The sequence below is a fragment of the Penicillium diatomitis genome, assembly GCF_028827545.1.
Source record: "Penicillium diatomitis strain IBT 30728 chromosome Unknown utg000001l_segment0_segment0, whole genome shotgun sequence".
NCBI classification, from domain to species: Eukaryota; Fungi; Ascomycota; class Eurotiomycetes; order Eurotiales; family Aspergillaceae; genus Penicillium; species Penicillium diatomitis.
The window spans coordinates 1,954,407-1,976,554 of NW_026623173.1; the positions used below are offsets into that span (position 1 = coordinate 1,954,407).

General features: G+C 51.4%; 8 protein-coding genes across 8 annotated transcripts; 4 read left to right on the top strand and 4 right to left on the bottom strand.

Moving 5' to 3' along the window:
• Positions 1-179: 179 nt before the first annotated feature.
• On the top strand, positions 180-1,952 carry N7539_000580 (DUF890 domain protein; the record flags this gene model as incomplete). The annotated part of the gene is made up of 8 exons (XM_056930184.1): positions 180-259; positions 312-359; positions 421-543; positions 620-718; positions 775-848; positions 902-1,031; positions 1,083-1,437; positions 1,524-1,952. 8 exons carry the CDS (start codon positions 180-182, stop codon positions 1,950-1,952), a joined length of 1,338 nt encoding a protein of 445 aa, XP_056794477.1.
• A 211-nt stretch (positions 1,953-2,163) lies between these two features.
• N7539_000581 (tetratricopeptide repeat protein) lies at positions 2,164-4,965 on the bottom strand (the record flags this gene model as incomplete). Its single annotated transcript, XM_056930185.1, has 1 exon — positions 2,164-4,965. The coding sequence occupies one exon, from the start codon at positions 4,963-4,965 to the stop codon at positions 2,164-2,166; it is 2,802 nt and encodes a 933-aa protein (XP_056794478.1).
• A 657-nt stretch (positions 4,966-5,622) lies between these two features.
• On the bottom strand, positions 5,623-7,231 carry N7539_000582 (glycoside hydrolase family 5 protein; the record flags this gene model as incomplete). The annotated part of the gene is made up of 4 exons (XM_056930186.1): positions 5,623-6,288; positions 6,349-6,729; positions 6,808-7,072; positions 7,134-7,231. The coding sequence occupies 4 exons, from the start codon at positions 7,229-7,231 to the stop codon at positions 5,623-5,625; spliced, it is 1,410 nt and encodes a 469-aa protein (XP_056794479.1).
• A 949-nt stretch (positions 7,232-8,180) lies between these two features.
• N7539_000583 (putative APSES transcription factor (MbpA)) lies at positions 8,181-10,894 on the bottom strand (the record flags this gene model as incomplete). The annotated part of the gene is made up of 2 exons (XM_056930187.1): positions 8,181-8,860; positions 8,920-10,894. The coding sequence occupies 2 exons, from the start codon at positions 10,892-10,894 to the stop codon at positions 8,181-8,183; spliced, it is 2,655 nt and encodes an 884-aa protein (XP_056794480.1).
• A 525-nt stretch (positions 10,895-11,419) lies between these two features.
• N7539_000584 (uncharacterized protein) lies at positions 11,420-12,406 on the top strand (the record flags this gene model as incomplete). Its single annotated transcript, XM_056930188.1, has 1 exon — positions 11,420-12,406. One exon carries the CDS (start codon positions 11,420-11,422, stop codon positions 12,404-12,406), a length of 987 nt encoding a protein of 328 aa, XP_056794481.1.
• A 650-nt stretch (positions 12,407-13,056) lies between these two features.
• On the bottom strand, positions 13,057-13,777 carry N7539_000585 (putative glutamine-serine rich protein MS8; the record flags this gene model as incomplete). Its single annotated transcript, XM_056930189.1, has 2 exons — positions 13,057-13,512; positions 13,637-13,777. The coding sequence occupies 2 exons, from the start codon at positions 13,775-13,777 to the stop codon at positions 13,057-13,059; spliced, it is 597 nt and encodes a 198-aa protein (XP_056794482.1).
• A 1,345-nt stretch (positions 13,778-15,122) lies between these two features.
• On the top strand, positions 15,123-15,506 carry N7539_000586 (YbjQ family protein; the record flags this gene model as incomplete). Its single annotated transcript, XM_056930190.1, has 1 exon — positions 15,123-15,506. One exon carries the CDS (start codon positions 15,123-15,125, stop codon positions 15,504-15,506), a length of 384 nt encoding a protein of 127 aa, XP_056794483.1.
• Positions 15,507-19,239: 3,733 nt separating this feature from the next.
• On the top strand, positions 19,240-20,904 carry N7539_000587 (sugar transporter family protein; the record flags this gene model as incomplete). Its single annotated transcript, XM_056930191.1, has 3 exons — positions 19,240-19,422; positions 19,510-20,184; positions 20,257-20,904. The coding sequence occupies 3 exons, from the start codon at positions 19,240-19,242 to the stop codon at positions 20,902-20,904; spliced, it is 1,506 nt and encodes a 501-aa protein (XP_056794484.1).
• Positions 20,905-22,148: the final 1,244 nt, after the last annotated feature.

Here is a 22,148-nt window from a genome sequence, read left to right on the forward strand (position 1 = left end):
GCTCCATTGAATGATGTTGCCTGAGGCAGAAATAAATGTTGCTTTCTCATGTCCGTCTACTGCAACGACGTCTACCGTACACGAGAGAGGTTGATCACATCTCTCAAGCCACAAGCGAGATTCCCTTGCTACGAGCCTACCCGAGTCCTCCGTATAAGCAGTACCAAAAAACCAGAGCAATGGAGCAAGCGCGAACCCTATACAAGAAGGAAATCGACTTTGCAGCCCTCGCGTTGCAGTCGCGAGAATTCGCGAAACAGTTCGTGAGCTTGCCCCAAGATTTTCTTGGATCTGGTCTGATTACTCGACAGCTTGCGATTCAATGGTCAACTGGATTTTCACGATGAAGCTGCTGTGAGGTACATTGAAGCATGATACAGCGGCAAGCCAACGTCGATCGACAGGCTAACAAATTCACAGGCAGTTGACAATCAGTCTGTTGGAGCATGATTTTGGACTTCATGTGAAATTACCGAAAGATAGACTATGCCCCCCAGTGAGTGTAATATTAACTTGCAGAAATGAACACCCCAGCCTAATGGAGTTTGCAGGTGCCAAACAGGTATGTGGGAAGGATCAAGTTCGACGTGCTTCCAAAATATCGTGTCTGACGAGACAGACTCAATTACGTCATCTGGATTCAAGATCTTCTTGATACAAGTACTGCCAATATTCGTGAAAACTACGACCCAGACCGAGAGGTCGCTGGACTGGATGTGTATGTCGCACGTGAAATCATGGGCAAACATTTCGCAGTCACTGACGCCTCCACAGAGGAACAGGATGCTGCAGCATTTACCCTCTTTTAGGCTGCAAGGTCCGTCCACGATGGAGATTCATAGCCACGGGTTCGTCAATTGATCAATACTCTCGGAACATCAGTGCTGATAATGCATGGCAGACATCGATGAGCAAAATGTCAAGACGGCCCGTGAAAACGTGTCTCGAAATGGGCTAGACTCAAAAATCCAGATCATAAAGACCAATGCAGAAGACCTCTTCTTCGCGCCGGATGTTTTCAAGCAGGAAAAGTGTGTTTCCCACCGTCTTTCTTCGTGTACTCATACTCACACCAAACACAGGCTTGACTTTACCATGTGCAACCCTCCATTCTACGCCTCAGAGCATGACATGTTGAGCTCTGCTGAGACGAAATGTCACGTCCCATTCTCGGCTTGCACTGGAGCTGCTGTTGAAATGATAGTGGAAGGTGGTGAAACCGCGTTTGTCGCCCGCATGATTGAAGAGAGCCGACAATTGCAAGAACGGATCCAGTGGTACACTTCAATGCTGGGAAAACTCAGCAGTATAACGACGCTCGTGGAAGTACTCATCGAATACGGCAACAATAACTACGCAGTCACCGAATTTGTGCAGGGCAACAAGACAAAAAGATGGGCTCTCGCGTGGTCATGGGGAGATCGGAGACCCTCAATGGTAAGATACTCGAACATGATCTTCCTCCTGCTCTTAGATACGGTGCAGCTGATGGTATCGATCTCGTTCCGCAAAAAAACAAATAGCCTTTAGCTCGGAATATTCCTGGATTCCCACGTCATCTACTTCCGTTCCCGGCAGAGTTCACATTCACATTACCGACCGGGGCTCATGTCGATTCAGTCATCGCCAGTATGAATGGAGAGTTCGACACACTTCCCTGGTTCTGGAAATGGGATAAAAATCTCAGTGCTGGTGTCGGCTTCGCATCAGAAAATGTCTGGTCTCGACAAGCTCGAAGGAAGATGAAGCTCGCCGGACAGGCTCGGTCTGGAAAGCTGGATGCTGCTCCGACAGAGGTTGAACTAGGTGTCAGAATCCAGGTACGGCTACTGTCAGGAACTGGGGAGGAAGCAAGAGAAGTGCAAGTCACGATTCGCTGGATCCAAGGAACGGATAGTGTCATCTTCGAAAGCTTTTGCGGAATGGCTAAACGGAAAATCGAAGGCAAATAATGATATACGAGAAAGGAGAAGGACGAATGTCTGAGCATGAAGCATTCTGCAAGTCAGGATCTGTGATCGATGCGTGCTGGCATGATCTACGGGTAGAAAAGGAATCGAAAAATAGTAGAAATTTGTTCAATTGCAACGCCGATCATTCCGTGTGGTATCATATTGATAGACCTCTATAACTTCGTGAATTCTTGAGCAGGCTTCCGCCGCTTCAATTGCCCACAACCTCGCTTTGCAACTCCTTTAGCTTCTCCCAGCCCTCAGAGTCCTCCCAGAACTCTTTGCCCTTGCCCATGATACCGCGGACAGCACTGCGGGCCTTGAATCGCCAATCGCGCATGACCATCTCGGGCTCATCAGTTCCCTCGACCTTTTTCTCTTCATGATCCATAGGTCCGTACCGCGCGTAGCCATCACGGACAAGCTTCTCCGTGGCTTTCACGACTGCCATCCAGGGCTTCTCATCACCCATCTGAAAGGCACCCTGGGCATTCGAGGCAACAGCTGCCCGCCACGCTTTTTCATGGGCGTCCATGGCACGACTCGGACGGTTGCGGAACATTTCAACGCGCGAGACGAGTAGCCAGAGCGTAGAAGAGTGCGTGATCAGTGGAACCACGTTATCGTCAACCAAAGAAAGGATCTGGCCTGGAATGGTGCCTGTACGAATGACAGGGCCATCGTCACCTTCAGTGAAAAGAGATTCATAGTCGAACGCCGTCACGAGGAAGTCGATGAGCATGCCGAAAATGGGGAGATCAATACATTTCTCGCCCTGCTTTTCCCCCAAAAGCTCAATCACTCGCTTCTGCGCGGTGATCACGTCACGGAAGGGTGTCGAGGGGGGAGGAATGGAGGCTGCTACCGTAAGCACGTTGTCCCAGATGCGGGCATCACTGTGCTTTAAGTGTGCAGCACGGAGAAGAGCCCTGAGAGCGTCGCGGTTACGCTGGTGGGGATCGGCTTCTTTGATAACTTCCTCGCCAGTGCTCTCGTCAATCTCAACCTCGGGAGCTGGTTCAGGCGCTGTTGAGCGAAGCGTCGCGACGGCCAAATTACTCCATCCTTGTGCATCGGTGTCGTCGAGTTGGATGGTCCGTGTGAAAGATTGGACAGCGTCGTCGTATTTTTCAAGTTCGAGTTGCACACAGCCAAGAGAAAACCAAGATGCTTCGTTCAGACGGTTAACATGCAAGCTCTTACGGTACGCCGCCTCGGCATTCTCCAGCTGGGGCGGAGTGAGGCCCAAGAAGTAACGCGCGAGTGAACGCTGCGCACGAGCGTAACGTTGCCCGGAGACTTCCCAAGCACGCTCGTACAGTTTTTGGTCATTGTCAATGTCTCCCAGAATGCAGAAAAGTCGAGGAGCATCCACTGGCAGTTCAGATCGTTCCGGGCCTTCGTACTGTTCATTCTCATCATTCTCAACGGGGCCCTTGGGTTCGTACAGTTGCCGGCGAACCATAGAACGGGCCTTCGTCTCACGTTCGGTAGCGGCGTAGCACAGCGCCGCTTCAGCCCACATCTCCAATCGCTCGTAAATTTCAAGAGCAGTCCGGAGACCACCAAGCTCAACCCACCGCTTAGCCAGCTCAGCCTCCAAGCTCCACCGCGTAGCAAAATTTAATAGCCAGATATTTTCTAATCGATCGGCAGCAGGGGCCGATTCAGACTTCTCCGGACGAGGAAGGAACGTAGTGGCGTCAGAGCCTGGCTGCTGAGCGGCGGAGTCACTTGTAGCGGTATCCGCAAGGACCTGATCAACAAGTGCCTGCATTTGAAGAACAGATCTCTCGACAGTGCGCGAGCGGAAGCCCTCGACACGACTGCGAACCAACAAAGCTTCCGTATAGATCTGCCAATTGGAACTGCCACCCTCCAGAACACGGGCTGCATACGGTTGCGTCTCCTCACGAGTCAGCCCATGGTCGGGCGAAGTGTTGGTGATGGCGGTAGCCATGGCCAGCAGGATAGCGGAGTCGACGGGATTGAGGATGGGCTGGTTGTTGGCATCAACAGAGCGCAGAGCCTCCGGAAGTTCATCGGCAACCGTGGTGGATTTCTTGTCTGCAAACGAGATAGCCTCCAACAGTGTGTCGTCGTTCAAGTCAAGATTCTTCGGGCCAGACGGCTTGGAAGAGTCGGGGGCTTCTTCGGCGCTTTTGGCAACCACCACAAGCTGGCTGATGTCACGGTCCTGGAATTTTGTCCGCTTTCCGAGCTTGCCGGTCAAGGCGAATTCAAAGCCCCGAATCTGCGATGCTTGATCAAGATCCGCACGAGCTTTGGCATCGAATCCATGATGCGTGTGAATGAGCGCTCGCTCCACCAACAGTCGACTTCTCTCCTCACTATTGAGATCTGCCTTCATGAGACTTTCCAAATCCTTGTAGATCTCATCCTGCAATGTGCTTGTGACCTCGGAAAGCATCTTTTGGTGGAGGAAATTGACGCGCATACGCGCGGTGCTGGCCGCAACTGAACCATCAACATCCAAATCAACAAGAACGGCCTTGGCGACAGAGAAGAGTTCGGGGTTCGGCGTCAATTTGTAAAGCGCTTCTCCGTCCACGGACAGATCCCGGATGATCTTTGCGCGCACAGCTCGAAGGGTAACTTTATCGTCACGCAAAACCGAGGGAAGAAGGACGTCTGCGGGCGTGAAGTCAAGAGGAGGTCCGGTGACGTTCGATTGGAGGAAACTGAAAAGGGCAGCGAGACCAATATGCACAATCTGCGATCTTGTCTGTTCCGGCGTCAAATCGTCGCGGCGGGATTGGAGAGCCGCGCGAGCTCTGTCAGCGACAAGGTCCGTATATGATATTTGGCCCTGGGTGACCTGCATGAGTGCATCCTGCTCTGAGACATTGTGACCCAGAATTTCTTGCGCAAGGGGCAGTTCGAAGATCGGCACGATGTTTTCGGACGTTAGATGGATGGGATCATATCGGGAGTTTAATGGGGCGTCACAAACGCTGTTTAGCGTAGTCGGGTAGGAAGGTTCGCCGGCCATGTCGACACAAGTTGTCGGGATTAGAGCACGGAGAGGCTGAACAGCTGTTATGCGACGCCACCGAATCTTGAACACATCCGAGTACAGTCGACCCCGCGATCTTTTTTTTGTGATTTTTCAGCAATGTGCCTCTTATCGATAACGTGCGGATAAATAAAGCTGTGTGCAGATTACACCCAAGCCAGTGAAGCCACTCTATTCGACCGCAATTACTCCACTTCTCAAACCCTGAAGGCTCCTCATAATAACTCCACGCACCGATTACCCCTCCAACCCAGCGTCTGGGCTTATTGGATGTTTACGATCTATGCGGAACACATGGAAGCCGTTCATCCATGACTCGTCCGCTTACTGAGATTTTGCAGAGGTGCAGTGCTATTTTCGCGTGACGCGAATGTCTACAGTAGGGAATTACTGATTTGAGAACTTCCAGACTAGTCCAGCGGAATGACATGAGAGGAAGACGATCTCGAAGGAAATTGAGAAAGAGCCACTTGGCTGCCTCCGCTGGCAGCAGCCGTTGTAGATGGATACCTACTAGGATTAGTTTTCGAAATACAAGCCAAGAATAAATCAGTAACTATCCTCGGTAGCTCTTAATAATTCTCGAGATACGATGCAATGAGATCCGAGCTATTCACAAACATGTACTGCTCCTCACTTGGATGTCGCAGCGTGGTCCTTCAAGATCTGATTCAGGCCCTCTCGTTGCTTGCATTCGTCGTAATGGAAACTTCTCGCCAACTCGTCGAGCTGCTTCTCATCCATGCCCCGGAACAACTCCGCAAACTCATCGACGAAGGACTGCGCCAAGAAAGTATTGAACACATTTCGCAGCAGATGCAAGTCCGTGTTCCACGATGTCGGATACGTCTCCTTGGCCGCTGGGCTGACGCGGTCAATCCACTCCACCATGGGTCGGAAGACCGCCTCGGGTTCTGGCGCAGGCCGTTGTCCCCATTTATCGAGCCAGAACTTGCGCTTCTTCTCAAGGATAGGCTGGATCGTCTTGTTCCATTTGCTTTCGGGATTGGTGTAGAGCATACCCTGGAGACCGATGTCCTTGTATAGCCAAATTGACCAGCTGATGTTGTACTTGTCGTAAATGCGCAGCTGTTCTCCAAGTAGGTTGTAGCGATCCTGATTGATTGACTCGGCATCGGTATCGAGGACTGCATCAGCATAGACGGGGCCGAACTCGCCATTCCAGATAGGGGTCTTCTTTTCCATCATGAATTTTGCCTTGCGGAGGAATTTGCGTTCGAGCGAGTCTTTCTGTTCGGGGGTCGCCTTGTAGGGCTCACCGGTAGGGAAACCCATGGTCTAGGATGATGTACAGTCAGTTGTTCTTTCTTGACTACAGAAGCATGATCGAATACGCACCGAGTAGTCGTGCATCGCGTAGACGCAATTGGGGAGAACTTTATCGAAACCTTTCCACTCCATGGCGAATGTGTTTCCGTCCAGCCACAAGATGTGGTTAGGGTCAACTGAGCGAATTTCTTTCTCGATCCGTTCATAGAATGCGGGAAGTCGGACATGCTGAGGATCACAAGGCTCATTCAATGGATTGTAACCAGCAACCCAAGCATTGTCCTTGTAGCGGGCTGCGAGCTGCTTCCACAGCCACACTGTGCGATCCTGATGATCCTTGTAGTCCCAGAATGCAGCATAGCTTGTAGGGTTGTCCGAGTGCCAGTCTGGGTTCTGACCACCAGGCACAGCGTGCATGTCAAGAATCGTATAGATACCGTGGGCAGCGCACTATCTCCAAGTTTCAGTACAAACGATTCTCAGTGTGCAGAGGCGGTCCTCTGCCCAAGTATCCTGGCGGTCACTCACCAGGTCAATCACGCGATCGAGGTGCTTGAAGCCAGACTCCTTGAGAACTCGCGGGTTCATATCATCCTCAAAGTGACGATAGTTGAATGGAATTCGTAGACAGTTCAGATCCAAGCTCGCAAAGAACTGGGCGTCTGCGTCGGTGAAGAAGTACTCGAGCCACTTGTCGAAGAAGAACTCGTATTTTTGGTCACCCAGGACCCTCCGCATAGCTGCGCGATGCTGCACCTCATGACCAGGGAATCCTGTGATGAAATTCTCCATGCTACAGAGTCAATCAGCACAATGACCTGGCGGGGGCTTCTGAGCACATTGGCTTGGCATACTTCATCCATCCACCGATCGCGGTGCCTCGAAGGACAACTTGCTGACCATTCTCATCGACAACAGTGTCGTCTTTCACGCGAAGAATTCCGCTTGCCATAGTGCTCAAAACAATGGTAAAATTGGTTGAGAGGAACTCGGGAGAGGGGTTCGTTGTTTTACCATGGAAAGACGGATCGGGCTGACACCGATTTATAGGAAACAAGAAAGCCAAGAAAATGATCCTGCCGGACGATTGCACGGTTAATTTCATAGATGAGCAACTCGGCGTGGCCTCCGACTGCGGGGGAATTTGGGGTAAAAGTAGTCATTTCGTGACAAGAGCCGACCTTGCCCAACTAGGGTGAACTACATAGTACATACTACATACAACACTACGGTGGATGATAACGGTCACACCGGCCAGTACATCAATTGTGGCATTGGTGGAAGATTTTGATCTTCCGGTGAGATCATTTGTAGTCCGAGAAATTTTTGAAAAGAGGAATGACAGAGATGTAAGCTCAGGGGGAGCAAAGAGAGCAATGAGCAGATACGTAGCGAAAAACGTAGGTAGCCTTGATGGGAAATGAGCATGTTATGCCGGGAAACCGAATCCCGTGTAGGATGCTCGAAGAGAAAGGAAGCTTTGGGCCAGATGTACAAATCACTAGACATCATTATCTTTGTTGAATAGTAGGAAAGCAACAATTCCTCAAGTCCCTACTGCCTGGTGTGACCGTTATCGTCCACTGTACATTTGTACACAACTGCACCTGCCGCTGCTGCTAAAGGCTGGCTAAATTCATAGTTCTATTTAGCCTATTGTGGTGGATGGGTCCCCCCACGTGTTTGGGAACGGAACGGGAGCAACAACGACAACTTCATGTCACAAACATGGCTTCGGACAAGACTTTATGACTGTACATACAGAACATGGCAACGAATGACATTCAACAAGGATATCTGGGTATTAGTCAAACAAGGATGCAACACAAGAACACCAATCCGACAAAACCGCCTGAACGCTCAATAAAATAATCATGACAAATGGCGAATGTACCCCCACCCTACCAGTCCTGGCCACGGTCTTGCATCAGAATCTCGATAGCTTCATCTTCAGGGACTGGGTTGTCATTCAATTCTTTGACGCATTGAGTAAGACCCTCGGCTGACTCGTCTGCCTTTTCGGCGGACCAGCCCGTGCATGCCATCACCATGCGCCGGTAATTTTGCCCCAGAATAGCATTCTTCGCTTTCAATGCATTGACTTCCGCCATGATACCAGTGTTGATGTTCCGATAGCCCTCGATGAGTTTCGCCAGGATTTCTGGCCGAGGAAGCGACTTCAGAAACTCGAGCTGCTGAGCTGAAAATCCGTTGGATGGATCGAAGTCCTCCGGAAACAGGGACCTGAACGTCACAAAGTCAACGCCAGTAGCTTTGTCAGCATCGCCTATTTCCAGAGTCCGAGTCGGGTCAAATCCGGGCGTATTTTTTAGTTCTTCCATTAACTCCTTCGATGACTGTTCAAGATTTTTGATTCGTCGGTCGAGATGCGCTCGCTCCGACGCCCGTTTCTCCAAGGCGTCAAGCTGCTTCTGCTCAATCTGACGGGCCTTGGCTGATTCTCGAATTTTGGAGTGCCAATGATCAAATTTCTCCTGTTTCTGGGTACTGATTGATGCGAGATCTCCGGCGATTCCTTCAAGCATCTCTTGAACGACATTGCTGATTTGAGACACCGCGGCTAGAATGGCATCAGTATTGCTCCTTGGTATTGTCGAGAGAAAGGATTTATTATCTTACCATCAATGATCTCCTTCTTCGACTTTGCCAATTGATTGATGAAGGTATCATTGCGCTCAATTTCTGGCTGCGATTGTCCATTGCCATCTACCATATCAACACCAACACCGTAGTCCGCAGGTCGCAGTCCAGTGTGGTTTGGAATATGCGGATCAGCGCCAACCTCCAGGAGCTGAGGAACCAATACGGATCGCGCCCGTCCGGCAAGGTTCAGAGCGGTATCACCCTGATCGTCTCGCAAGTTAACAATTTCCGAAATGAACCGACCCAAAGTAATGACCTCGCTATTCTCCGTCTCGGGCCCGACATTGCCGTTTGCAGACGCGCTTCCACCATGACGAACAATGAACTCGAGAAGGGCCTCGAGATAGTGTTTTGCTGACACATGTCCACCCCCACCTGTGGCTGCCATAACTGCAATGTGATGAAGGATAGTTCGCCCACTGTAATCGACCATGTCAATCGTTGGCGCAAGGACTTGGAGAAGACGTGGGAAACTCCGATAATCAAGGTTGTTACGAGTCCCGACTGCCTTCTGCAAAGCTGTCTCGCCTGCGGCATTCACTCGGAAAATATTCACGCCCTTGGCCACAAGAGCATGAATGAGTGGCATGCGCGCTAGCATTGCGGCCCAGTGAAGTGCGTTGTTCTGGTAGTTATCCAGAGGCATTTCGAGCTCTTTGCTAGTCAGCTGCAACATGGCAGGGTGCTTAGAAAAATCTTTCATTTTCTTGTCCAAAAACAAAGTCATGATCAGCTTCTGCTTTTTGAACCCTTCAGGATTCGACGCAGGAGCAATGGCTTCAATCCCGCGTTTGTGTCCATCATCTGAATGTGGGGCAAGATCCGCGTCCTGATAGAATGAATCGTTGGGTTCGGTTGGAGTGGGCTCATGAATGGACAGTGTAGAGTGATCTCGAGGAAGTCCAATCGGAGGACCTTGGTGTGACGTTGAGCGCATCCGTTTGCGAGGCGGCTCCATAAGCTCATCGTTTTCGTCATGCGTTGGCAGACGGTTTGGAGCGCTGCTGAATCCGCTGTCGGATACGTACATGCTCTGCTGACTACTTATTTGCATCTGCGACTCTTGACTGCTCAATTGTTGTGACGGCTTGCGCATGACGCTGGGTCGTCGGCTGTTCGCATTTGGAGAATCGAAGCGAGCCTTGCTCAGGGCGTTCACCGCCGTGGCTGCCGTGCGTGAAATATTCTGGAAAAAGGTTCCCTGTTGAGACTGGGTCATCCCGCGATTTTCAGCGCCGCTGTAGAGACGTTTCCGCTGAGCTGCCATGGCTTGCTCTTTCGTCGGAGTTTCCAGGGCGCTGTGCGAAGGGCCAGAGCCATCGGGACTCATGTCATACTCGAGCAACGGTCGCAACAATTCCTCAACATGGTACTCACGACATAGCTCAACACCTCGCTGATAGGTGACCCATGTTCCTTGGTATTTTCCATAGCCACCCTGAACTTTTTCATGTTCGCCAGCCGTGATCTCTTTTTCCAGGGTCTTTGTACGCCGAGCCTTTGCAACCCCAGCCACCTTCAGGATTTGAGTAGCGTTCAGCCACGAATCAGACCGTCGTTTCATGACAGCCACACCATTGACTTCCATCTCGTAGACAGATATGTTCGAGTAAACCGCCTGCAAATCGAACAGAACCGAAGACAGTGTCAGACAATTGATGATATGATAGCACAGGGCGTGAGCAAAAGGCGGGAGGGGGGGACGTACACGATAAATCTGTGGGCCTTGATCTTCCTGGTAGGACATCATGCTTCCATAGTCATTTGCACCATCATAGTTGGCATTGAAGCTGCCACGGGAGGCGGCGCCATTGGAGATGCCGAATGAGGACATTTGCGATCCTCGAGGTGGCGGAGTCGCGCGAGGGGTGGATGAAAAGGACTGTGAATTGTGTGATTTGTTGTAGGGTAAGGTATTCGCTGATCCGACACCACTCTTGGCACTGGTCATGCTGCAGGGTCTGCTGCAGTGGTATGCTCAGCGAGCCGCAAGGGCACGACCAGGGTAGGAAATATTGAATTATTCAAGGTGGAGATGCGTACCGAACGGCGGCTAGACGCGAGCTCGAGGAGGCGCGTAGCTGCCGACCTTCCGGCAAGGAAAGTAGCAATCAGCAATCCGAGACTCCATGCAAGAGCCTCAGTAATGATGTGTGTGAGTGTTGGATGCGCACGTGAGATGATACAAGATGTACAGGAATCTCTAAATCCGAGGCACGACGCGTGGTTGGGGTTCAGTAAGTGCGGGTTGAGGCTGCGAAAAGAGGCGCGTCGGTCCCGTGACGAGTCTTACCGCCCGGGATTTCGTGTCTTCAATTTGAGATGATAAGAGCAATCGATAATCTAGAGCTTTAGATAGCCCTTCACTGCGATGGCAACTGCACAAGCACCTCGATTTCTTCACATCGCCGATCCTTCATCATGGAGGTCAATATACCGAGCCACGCTGCGAGAGTGCAGCTATCTCCCAGATCCCATGGCCAGGGAATTCATGCGGCAACATGTCAGGCATCGCTACCGGCATTCTCAAAAAACAGACCGCCCAAGTTCAGATCTCGCTCGAGTAGCACGACAAGGGCTATCAACGCTCCAACGTGCCAACCAGGGTTACCAGCGCCCTCTGGAGAGAGTGTTGTTCATGTCTTATGGCCGCATCGGCAGGCGAAGACATGATCTTCTGTCACAGTTGATGAAGCCAGCAGTGCCTCAGAATAGTGAGGCTGTAAAAGAACTTCTTTCGCAGCCTATATTATTCGAAGATGGCTGGGAGCCGCCAGAGATTGTGCTCAGTCTTGCTAAATCCCAAATGCATAATGGTGTGTTGACATCGTCACGGATACGGCCCGCATTGAAGAGTCTTCACCCTCCTATACCCGAAACAAATAGCTGGGGCAAGCCAATGCCTTCCATACGGCGTACCAACATCCGGAAACGGTGGTACGGTAACTTGTTGGAGACCCTTTTACCACCGCTTCCTGAGAAAGAGCTTCAAGTATTGGATGGCTTGATTGAAGGTACCGGGGACTGGGCTCCTTCGCGGCGGCGAAAGTCAGGAACAGCTACATCGTCTCAGAATGCCGTGGAAGGCCTTGATGGTAACCATCTCCTCGACTTTTTGATTCGAGGGCCTCAAAAGGATTACACGTTTCGTGAATTTGCAAATGGCCGGCCCCATGCAATTACTTATCGCTTCATGCGTCGACTCTGGAGGCGGGTGTCCTCTTTGGTTCCTCGCATGCATCACAATCCCTTTTCGAACAAGGCTTATTTTGTTTGGGACAGTCCCAAAGTCATGCCTCAACTAGCATTTGAGATAGACAAGGATGTAAGTGTTGAGGACATCTTTGGTCCGGTGACTGGAAGCCGTTCAGGGCAAGACGCCCAACCGAATGAGCAAAGTACTGGCTCATCAAGGCCGGAGGTCCCCGTATATGTCAAACAAGCCTCTGGAGTCAAGCTCTAGAACAGGGTTTTGTTATTCCATCTTGCAGCGATCATTCCGTGTTTTATCAACCACCAATATACCCTCTTGCTTCCATCTTTCACGTTGATCATTTCTGGGCATCCTCTTTTATAACAAAAAGGCTCTACAATCCCATGCCTCGGTGAGCGTCCTCACGAAATCTACTGCCTGATCACCTCTTCTAGGGAAGATTCAAATGATATTCTTGCTTTTTCCGATCGCCTATCAGGCCATCATCTTCAATGTCGGTTTGCCGAAGTGGGCAACAATGTAATAATATTGACCCTTCAATGCTGGTGGTATTCCTGCAATGCGAAAAGAGAACGAATGGCTGAAAGGCATAGAGGGTATAGCAATGGTCCACGCAACCATTATCCTCAAACCAGCCGAACAAGAAACTTGGGAATTACCGAAGAGCATCTACGAGGCGATCGAGCAATGTCGCACCGCGGCTCGATCCCACACAGATTAGCGTCTGGAAGAACCGGAACTGGAGCTGGATCTCGAACTAGAACCCGAGCCACGGCGCTTGTGATGCTTTCCCTTCTTCTCCTTTTTGTGCTTTTTGTCTTTCTTGTCCTTCTTGCTGTTGCGGGCAATTGTCAGTATCAGGGGCGGGTCATTACTGATTGACGAGGCGACGCGCAGACTTACACTTCATGAGTTACAGCGTTCATACCAATGGCGCCCAAGGCAGCACCGCCTGCTGCTCCTAGGAGTCCACCGCCCATCTTCTGGCCCGCGAATCCTCCCATTGCGCCCCCGAGAAGAGTTGACCCAAGTCCCTTTTCTCCCTGCGGACCTCCGGGGCCAGGGGCGTAGCCCGGGTTCTGCTGATGCGGATATTGAGCAGCTTCACCGCCGTAGTATGAAGAGTTTGCTCCACCATGCTGATACTGCTGCTGCTGCTGATGTTGGGGTGGATAAGGCGAGTGAACCTGGTCTTGAGGAGGCATTTGTTGGTTGTAGCCGTAGCTGGGTCCTTGCTGGTACTGCTCGTATTGAGGGGGTGCACCGTAACCATGTTGGCCTTGCTCGCGAGGGGGATATTGTCCGCCATATTGAGGTTGACCGTACGGGGGCTGGCCATATGGTTGTTGTTGTTGCTGTTTTGACGGTCCATTAGCATTTGAAGCGTCCCAGTGAACCGGTACGAATGGGGACTGTCCCCTTTACATTGGGGGGGGGTGCGGTAATCAAGCACACCGATGTGTTCGACTTTGGACATACTTGTTGAGGATAGTAGCCGGGCTGCTGAGCGCCAGCGTGGCCTTGCGGAGGCGGGTAGTGGCCCTGACCCTGACTTTGCTGCTGGCCATAGTAGTCATTGCCACCGTATTGATTATTCGTGGGGGCTCCGTGGTAAGACATGATGAGAGAGTGTAGCAATCTTAGCTCGAACCTGACTGATTTTCAGACGAGTTCAAATGAGGGGATGAGATTACTAGGAAACGAATTCGAGAGTTGAGAGGGAAACCTTGATTAAATAAGACCGGTGGCAATCTTGGAGACTAGCTAATGGCGAGATTGGAAGTTACGATGCTGAGGGGCTGTCGCGGCTAATCCACGCACCGCCTCAAACTGTCCCAGCTTCCTATGCTCTTCGTTCCGTGTTCGAGTCAGATGGGGGGAGGGGTCAATGCAGCATGGGTACATTGGGTACTGGTAAGTACGGTAGTAGTGGTACCTAAGGTACTATTCAAGTTCTCAATCCTCCACGAGCACAGCCACTGCCTCTGCCACTATCTCTCCACGATATTCGACCTTGGTGTGTCTTTCCTTGGCTGAAGAATGTTGTAGTACGCCGATGAGCTATTCTTCAAATGCCAAGCAAGTCGAAGCAATTGCTATCGCCCCACTTCCTGCGCCGTGGCAGCCGCGGCGTTGAAGTGACCGAGTTAAACAAAGGGGTTCGTTCGGCCATTCATGGTACTTTTGTATATACCCACTGTACCTGAGCTAGGTACTCTACGGACGAGGCTTCAAGTAGGCTTGATCGGAAAGGACACTTCGCTTGTGGAATATGTGTGCTTGTGCTTGTTCTGCCAGTAGACTTACCTTTGCTGCATTTCATCAGTTCACAACTTTCACAGAGCACGTGCTCCAGTTGCGACTGTCAATCACGTGAAGAGTGCGTGCCCTCGAGATTTAACTCAAAGGACAACGCAACATCATCCACGGACAAGCCTCTCACGAGAACGAGATACCTGAATCTCACAGGTGGTGGGGGGAGGACTCGGACACCTCACATCTGGTAGGACGTCACTAGTGGATCCAGTCACTGCAAGATTCGCCTGCACAGCCAGAGACGCCCCAATACGAAGTTACCTAATGGGGACAGGCCGCTGCGCGTGAACTGGCGAGAAATTCCGCACTGACGGGAGCACCACGAGACACTGTGCCATCAAGGCTTGACTGTATAAAAGAGTAGAAGTCAACCATAGCTGTGAACGCCATCTGCAGCATCGATTGCATATTCATCAACAGGACTCATCTTGATTACAGAAAGACTCCAAGGTAGCTGAACGCCCGAGCAGTATCCGTCGTTGGATGGAACAGGCCTCCCAGAACCTTAGACCTGCACCTAATCACCCGCTAATGGAGTACAACCAATAAGAGTCATAGAGCTTTCATTCACTGCATCAGTGCATCAGTGTATATCGCCCCTGGACGCTCCTCGTCATCAGGACCTACCCAGTGCGGATCTATTTCAATCATGTCCTCGTCCAAGAAGACCAAGGAGCTTCCGTCATGCTTCACTGATACCCACGGCGTAATCACCTCTACCATGAACGATCTCCCAGGCTACAAGATCAAACAAGTCCTGGGTACGATCTACGGCATCACGGTGCGCGCACGGAATTGGAGCGCGGATATTGGCGGTGGCCTTCGCACGGCGGTCGGAGGAGAGATTCGAATATTTACGAATCTGATGTACACTTCTCGCGAAGAAGCGATGGAAAGACTGGTCGGGGAATGTATGAGTCGTGGAGGTAATGCTATTATCGCGGTGAGATTTGATGTGGATAATTTTGGGTCTTGTTCGCAGATCTGTGCGTATGGAACTGCTTGTGTGGTGGAGAGGGTTGAAGAGAAGTAGATCTAGTTGGGAACTGGATGTCTGGATTGCTGAGGTGCGAGTGTGAGGTTAGGTACTGAGAGTGAGGTATATTAGGTATACGTTACTTGTGCACCTGACCTATTCAATTGGAGTAATTTCAAGAGTGGGTTGGACTCAATGGAGAATGGCCCGTCTGACGGGTGATACACATCCAAGGCTTTGGCCTGCGCAAAGAGGCGCACCCACAACAAGATCGGTTCGTCTCCTCATACAGTAAATGGTAGATCAGCTTCTTTGCACATTCCTGGATTGAATCAGGCTTGGTTTCCTGTCCCGCAATAGCTCCTACAGACCCCTGTGGAAGTCAATATAAACCTCCAGCCAGCGTGCGCTCCGAGAACACCCGTTACCTATCCCTCCAGGTAGACCCAGTTCATGGAATCGTCAAGTGATCTTGAAGTCAAATCTCGAGTGCGCCCCATCGGAGCTATATTCAATGGCCGAGAACAAGGCTTGAACCTACACTTAATCATCCGTCATCGGAAGGCGGCTTTGCCGCTCGAACGACAAACTTAAGCAATTGAGATTGGATGCAGCTCCATAAAGTAGGTTCCAGGTCTAGCTGCATCAGGCCGGCTATAAGATCAATCGGCGGTCTCATCCAATCGAATCTGCAGCATTTTAGAGTGATTGCTGTACCACGGTATGTAGATGAGTGCATGGCTACATGCTCGTTTAGCGGCCGCTATGTTTTAGACTTAATTCTGGATGGCGGGGTTCGCAACAAATCAAACAAGGGTCCCGGGGGATCTGAGCTAGGAGGACTGAGACCAGGCTGCGAATCACCTTTCCTCGGTCTTAACCCCGGGTGGTGTCGTAAGTTTTGGGTGTCGGCAGGATCACCGAGAAATATTGCAATGAGGATGCGTGGGTCATTGGTGCATACAGCTTCGATCCATCGAGTGGATGGCACACAAACAGAGCAAAGGATGAGATGCACATGGTCAGAGACTATAGCGGTCCAGCGGATAGGTCACGTCACAAGCCGAGACCGGATGACGAGAACTGAATAGCAGAGAAAACCCTTTCAATCTTGAGTCCCTCCATGGACGACATAGACCATGTCACCATATAGCCCATCAGTGGCCGTTCATCGCGTCGGAAAAACCTCGGTCCAATTGGGCCCGGTCATATTGACCCGTTTAGTCTTTTGGTTTCGGTCTCGGTCTTGGTCGCAGTCGTGTTTGACTTTGATGCCAGGCTACGGGCCTAAAGTCATAGTGGCTGTGGGTTGGATACCCGATACCCAGTCCTTAGGCTTTTTTTTAGGGGTTGTACCAGTCCGGGAGACAAGATCCTTTCGGTCAAGTTCCGCGTGCGCGCTGACCACACCCCATCTTGATTCTTGAATAACCCGACTCCGCACTCAATTCTCGGGGTTGCCCTCGAGGGCCCCACAAGTCTATTTGGGTTGCCATCCAGCCCCAGCCCCAGGCCCGCCGAAAGTCGGAGGAAAGGGCCTCGCGTCTTTTCCGTCAAATCTGGAATGTGACAAGTTGACTGACATTTGTGTCGCTTTCAAATATCATGACTAAGTTCCAAACAGCCTCTCACGATAGCTCCTCCGTGAACACCAAGTCTGGTCTGGTTGTATGGTTGGGCCTCCGTGTTGTCTTCGCCGGGGCAGGCTCAACTGTTGCGGGTCGGTATCGTCGGTATCTGGAGAGTGGGACTAGATTTGGCCCGGGCACGATGAATTGCCCGACTCAATGAAGCCGAGGTAGAGCCGATTTGAGCAACTGAAATGTTAAAGGCCAAGGTGGCACAGAAAAGGTGGCCGCTGGAACAAGTCTTCCAAACATGAAAGCATTTGGACTCTCGATTTTCAACATCGGACCTGCTGTATTCTGACGTGTATGCAAAGATACGAAAGGGCTCGTATAGCACACGGACAACGTGTCTTGACTTGAGAGTAACCGGAATCTATGCCTGCCACGACTTTGACCTGGGAACCTGGGGCTCTCCGCAGCCCCCCATCTTCGAAGTGTAGTTGGACAGCGCCAGGGAGTTCCCCCAGCACTCCACCGGCACACAGACCCCGGATCCCTTTTGAATTTCGAGCGTGTGAACATCTGAGGTATAATGAAACCCAAGATCCCAAAGTCGGAGAAGATCGGGAGGGCATCACATTGCCACTTTGAGAAGGTTAACCTAGTCCTCTGTACCAGACCGTTCCTCTGGCTTCAGTCTCCGCGGAAATGCACCTTATTTGGTTCATATATCGAAATCGCAACTTGAGGCCATAGCCATCTGAGCAGAACGGACAACATCCGACGCACAATTCACGAGTGGAATGTTCATGACTCCGCGACGTAGGACGAAGCGTTCAACAAGCCTGGGACGGATAAAAGCTCTTTGCCCAGCAAATCTTGTCGCGGGAGGGCTGGGCTTGGCCGGCCTTGGCGGTGACCGGTGACCGGTGACCAGAATCAGCCGCTTTCGATCCCTCATCTTTCCATCCTTACTCGCGCGGGGTATGCGACCACCAAGAAGGACAAGGTTGTCTGTGGAGAAAGGCGCATGCGGGGAACAGAGCAACACTCGACTTTGCACTCGGTCAGCTCTTGGGTGACATCTGCCGATAGCAAAAGGCCAATGCACAGCATGAGCAAGCAGTATCACTACTACTACTACTACTATCGAGACTCCAGACTCCAGAGTATCCAGTGATCCACTATCCACGTAGTGCACAGGATTAGGTTCGTGGTGGAGATCGGGGTCCCGCGGACTCAAGACCCAAAGAGTTTCCTCCTCTGGGAATCACATACCTGCCCTTGTCGGGTCACCCTGTCGGCCCTGGGATCCATCCAAAGCCGCGAGTCTCATACGCCGAGCGGCTAAAATTTCCTTGAACACGGGACTGAGCTTGGCTGGACTCTGAGACACAGATTCGGGCCAACCTGATGGGTCTCCGCTCGGTGAGATGCATTGCAGAAAATGGGGATGGTACCTTTCGAGACACTGTACTGTAGGCGAAAAGATACAAGTCTGACCTTTTCCTCAGCGGGCTGGGGTATAGAGTCAATTGGTGTTCTACTAAATTGGGTGGAATGGCGTCAAGGTAAGATGACGCCCGACGCATCGACCACGTTGCTGTCATACATTTTTCGGTAGAAGTACAGTGTACTAGACTACTAGTACAGTAGTGTGGGCTTCTCCAGCTCCCGCTTCCCCAGAACAGAAGACCAGAGCAGTGATCGGCGGTGACTTTTCCCCGATCAGAGATACACGTTGCTCCTCCAAGAGACCGCGGACCATCGGTTTTGGACGAATGAACCAGGGACCTAATTCGGCACTATCCCTGCCTACCAGGTTGCGCGGGGTTGCAGGTCCAACCGTCGCTCGCATGTCTCAAGAAGGGAGCAACAAAATAAAATCTAAATCATAGAAATAAAGATTTTCGAAGAGTCATTCGGTCCATCTGACCAGTCAGTGGTCATGATGAGGCAGGATTTGACTCCACGACCCCATGAGGTTACTCCTCGGGAACGAGTGACGGGTCGTGGTATTTAGAGTCACTACTGTCCCTCCTCCTTGCCGGCTTAACTGCTCACGTGTTTGGCTTTATTTTGTGTCCAAGCCAGCCCAGACAGAGTAGTCTTGCTGACCAGCTTTTACTCTGAGACTTGTCTGGCAGGTGCTTGACGTGGACTCAAGTCTCTCCTCCTCGATTGTCTGACATAGGTGCCGAGGGCCCTCGAAGACGCCCAAGATGGGTGAAACGAAAGATCTGACTACCTCTCACGAGCAACACTCGCCCGATGTGGAGGAGCATATGAGTGTCGGGCAGTACATTGCGACTCGGATTTCGTCGCTGAAACCGCCTATGAACCCAGCGCCGAATCCTTTCAAGGCGCTGACACTCCTCAACAAGCAACAATGGATGTTCTTTGCAGTGAGTGATCAGGCGCAGCGAAGCTGTCCCCAAAGTGTAAATGCATGTCTCAGTGGACATGAATGCTGACCAGATCGCCCAACACAGGTCGCCTTTGCAGGCTGGACTTGGGATGCTTTCGATTTCTTTACCGTCTCCTTGACTACCTCCCAGCTGGCAAAGACCTTTGATGTCTCCATTACCGACATCACATGGGGTATCACCCTCGTGCTGATGCTCCGCTCCGTGGGTGCCATCATTTTCGGTATTGCCGCCGATCGTTACGGTCGTAAATGGCCGTTTGTGGTGAATCAACTGCTGTTCATCGCCATCGAGCTGGGTGGTGGTTTCTGCCAGACATACCAACAATTCCTGGGTTGCCGTGCGATCTTCGGTATCGCCATGGGTGGTCTCTATGGTAATGCTGCTGCCACCGCTCTCGAAGACTGCCCTCCCGAGGCCCGTGGTATCATCTCCGGTCTGTTGCAGCAGGGTTATGCGTTCGGCTACCTGCTGGCGACTGCCTTTGCTCGAGGTCTGGTCGACACCACCCCGCATGGCTGGCGCCCGCTTTATTGGTTCGCTGCAGGTCCGCCCGTTCTGATCATCGCTTTCCGCCTGTGGTTGCCCGAGACCAACACATTCCTTCAACGCCAAGAAGCTCGTGCAGAGATGAGGGGAGGCGCTGCAGCCTCGTTCGTCTCTGAGGGTAAAGTCGCATTGAAGCGTCACTGGCTGCTGTTGATCTACATGGTCCTCCTCATGGCAGGCTTCAACTTTATGGTACGTGATTTGAGGGTTCATGTTTCATGGAAAGCGGAACTTTGAACGTAGCTGATGCTGACAATTTTCCAGTCTCACGGCTCTCAAGACCTCTACCCGACCATGCTCGGTAACCAGTTCAAGTTCGGCAAGAACGCTGTCACCGTGACCCAGATTGTCGCCAACCTGGGCGCCTTGACCGGAGGCACCCTGTGTGGATGGGCCAGTCAAATCTTCGGTCGTCGCTTCTCGATCATTGTCATCTGTATTGTCGGTGGCGCCCTGCTCTACCCTTACACTTTCGTCACGACCGAAGCCGTCATGGCAGCTGCCTTCTTTGAACAGTTCATGGTCCAGGGAGCCTGGGGTGTGATCCCCATCCACCTGATGGAGCTGTCTCCAGGTTCCATTCGAACCTTTGTGGTTGGCACTGCCTACCAACTGGGTAACTTGGTGTCCTCCGCCAGTTCGACCATCGAGTCCACTATTGGCCAGCGCTTCCCTCTGCCTCCGACCCCAACCGCCGCTCACCGCTACGACTATGGCAAGGTCATTTGTATCTTCATGGGCTGTGTCTTTGCCTACACAATCTTGTTGACCCTGGCAGGTCCGGAGCGTCTGGGTCGGAACTTTGATGCGGATCACGATGCGGACCTTGCTGTTGTCGCAGCCCACCGTGGCATGGACCGCGACGGGTACCAGAGTGACCCTGAGAAAGGTACTGTGGAACAGCGGGAGTGATCTCGGCCGCTTTGGGGATTTTTTTTCCTGCGTTCTTCGGATCCTCCAGTCGCTTTATCCACTAGCGTGGTTTAATGTGTCTTGACACTTTTGCTCTCTGGGTTGGAGGGAGATTTGACTACACCAGAATCTCAATGGAATAAAATTCCTTCCTTGAATCCTTTTTCTTAGTACTAGCTATGGATGAAATGAGCTATGAAATTGTTGATCTTCTTATTTTTTGCAAAAAGGTTTAGACGGCTTCAATGTACTGTGTTTACCTCCATTTAGTCTTGAGATTGTACATTTGCCTGGGACAGGTACAGACCGGAATCCATCAACCAGCTTCATACGTGCAGTTTTCTATCCCACATACTTTATCGGCGGCCTACCTCACACAGGGAAACGATCTGAGAGGATCCACACTCGCTAACAAATTCCCCATCTTGGCTCGACTTCAAATTCAATCTGATTCCTTGCTGATGACGGAAAAAAATATGTCAGTAACCTTATGATCCCCATAAAGTGAAGAAAACCCCAGCCCCGGACAATAACCCCTCCCTACCACCGAAAGGAAGCTCCCCATCCGAATCTGCTTAATCTGGTGCTCCGCTCATCCCAGCCACAAAAGCTGGTCAAAGGGTTGAAGATTAAGTTCTCTTCATGCAGGTCTTTCTTCCCTTGTCGGTGATAGAGTGAGAGTGACGGAACATGGATGAGATGAGAGGGGCCTGGTAAGTGAAGAGTGCGGATGGAACTTACACTTTGAAGGACGGAGAGTGAGATGGGGGATCGGAGATTCAGGGCGTTGGTATCTATATATGGAGCTGGCCTGCCTGGCGCTACAGTGACTCTCGAATGAAATGAGTACGAGGTATTTTGAGATACTGCATTATGTGCTAGAAGCTGGAGGCGAAAGAGCAGGATGAAAGTAAGAAGAGGACGACGCACCACGTGCGGGATCATGTGAGAGATAGCAAGGCCTCTTATTGTGCTTCAGAGGTCCCGTAGGGAGGGGTAGTGTGTAACAACACCTTTGGACAGTAAACGCTTCGACGACAGTTGGAATTACCGATTGGTGACGCGGACGGGTCAACGACACAGCGCACTCATCTCTCAGCCATTTGGCGTAGAATTGCTGAATGCAGTATCACCAGGTTAGTGAAGCTAGCGATGCATCACGGCATTGTTTCGAGGTTTGTGCTCAAGAATACTATTGAAGTGAACATGGACATAGGCTAATATTATAGGTGATTGTGCCATCC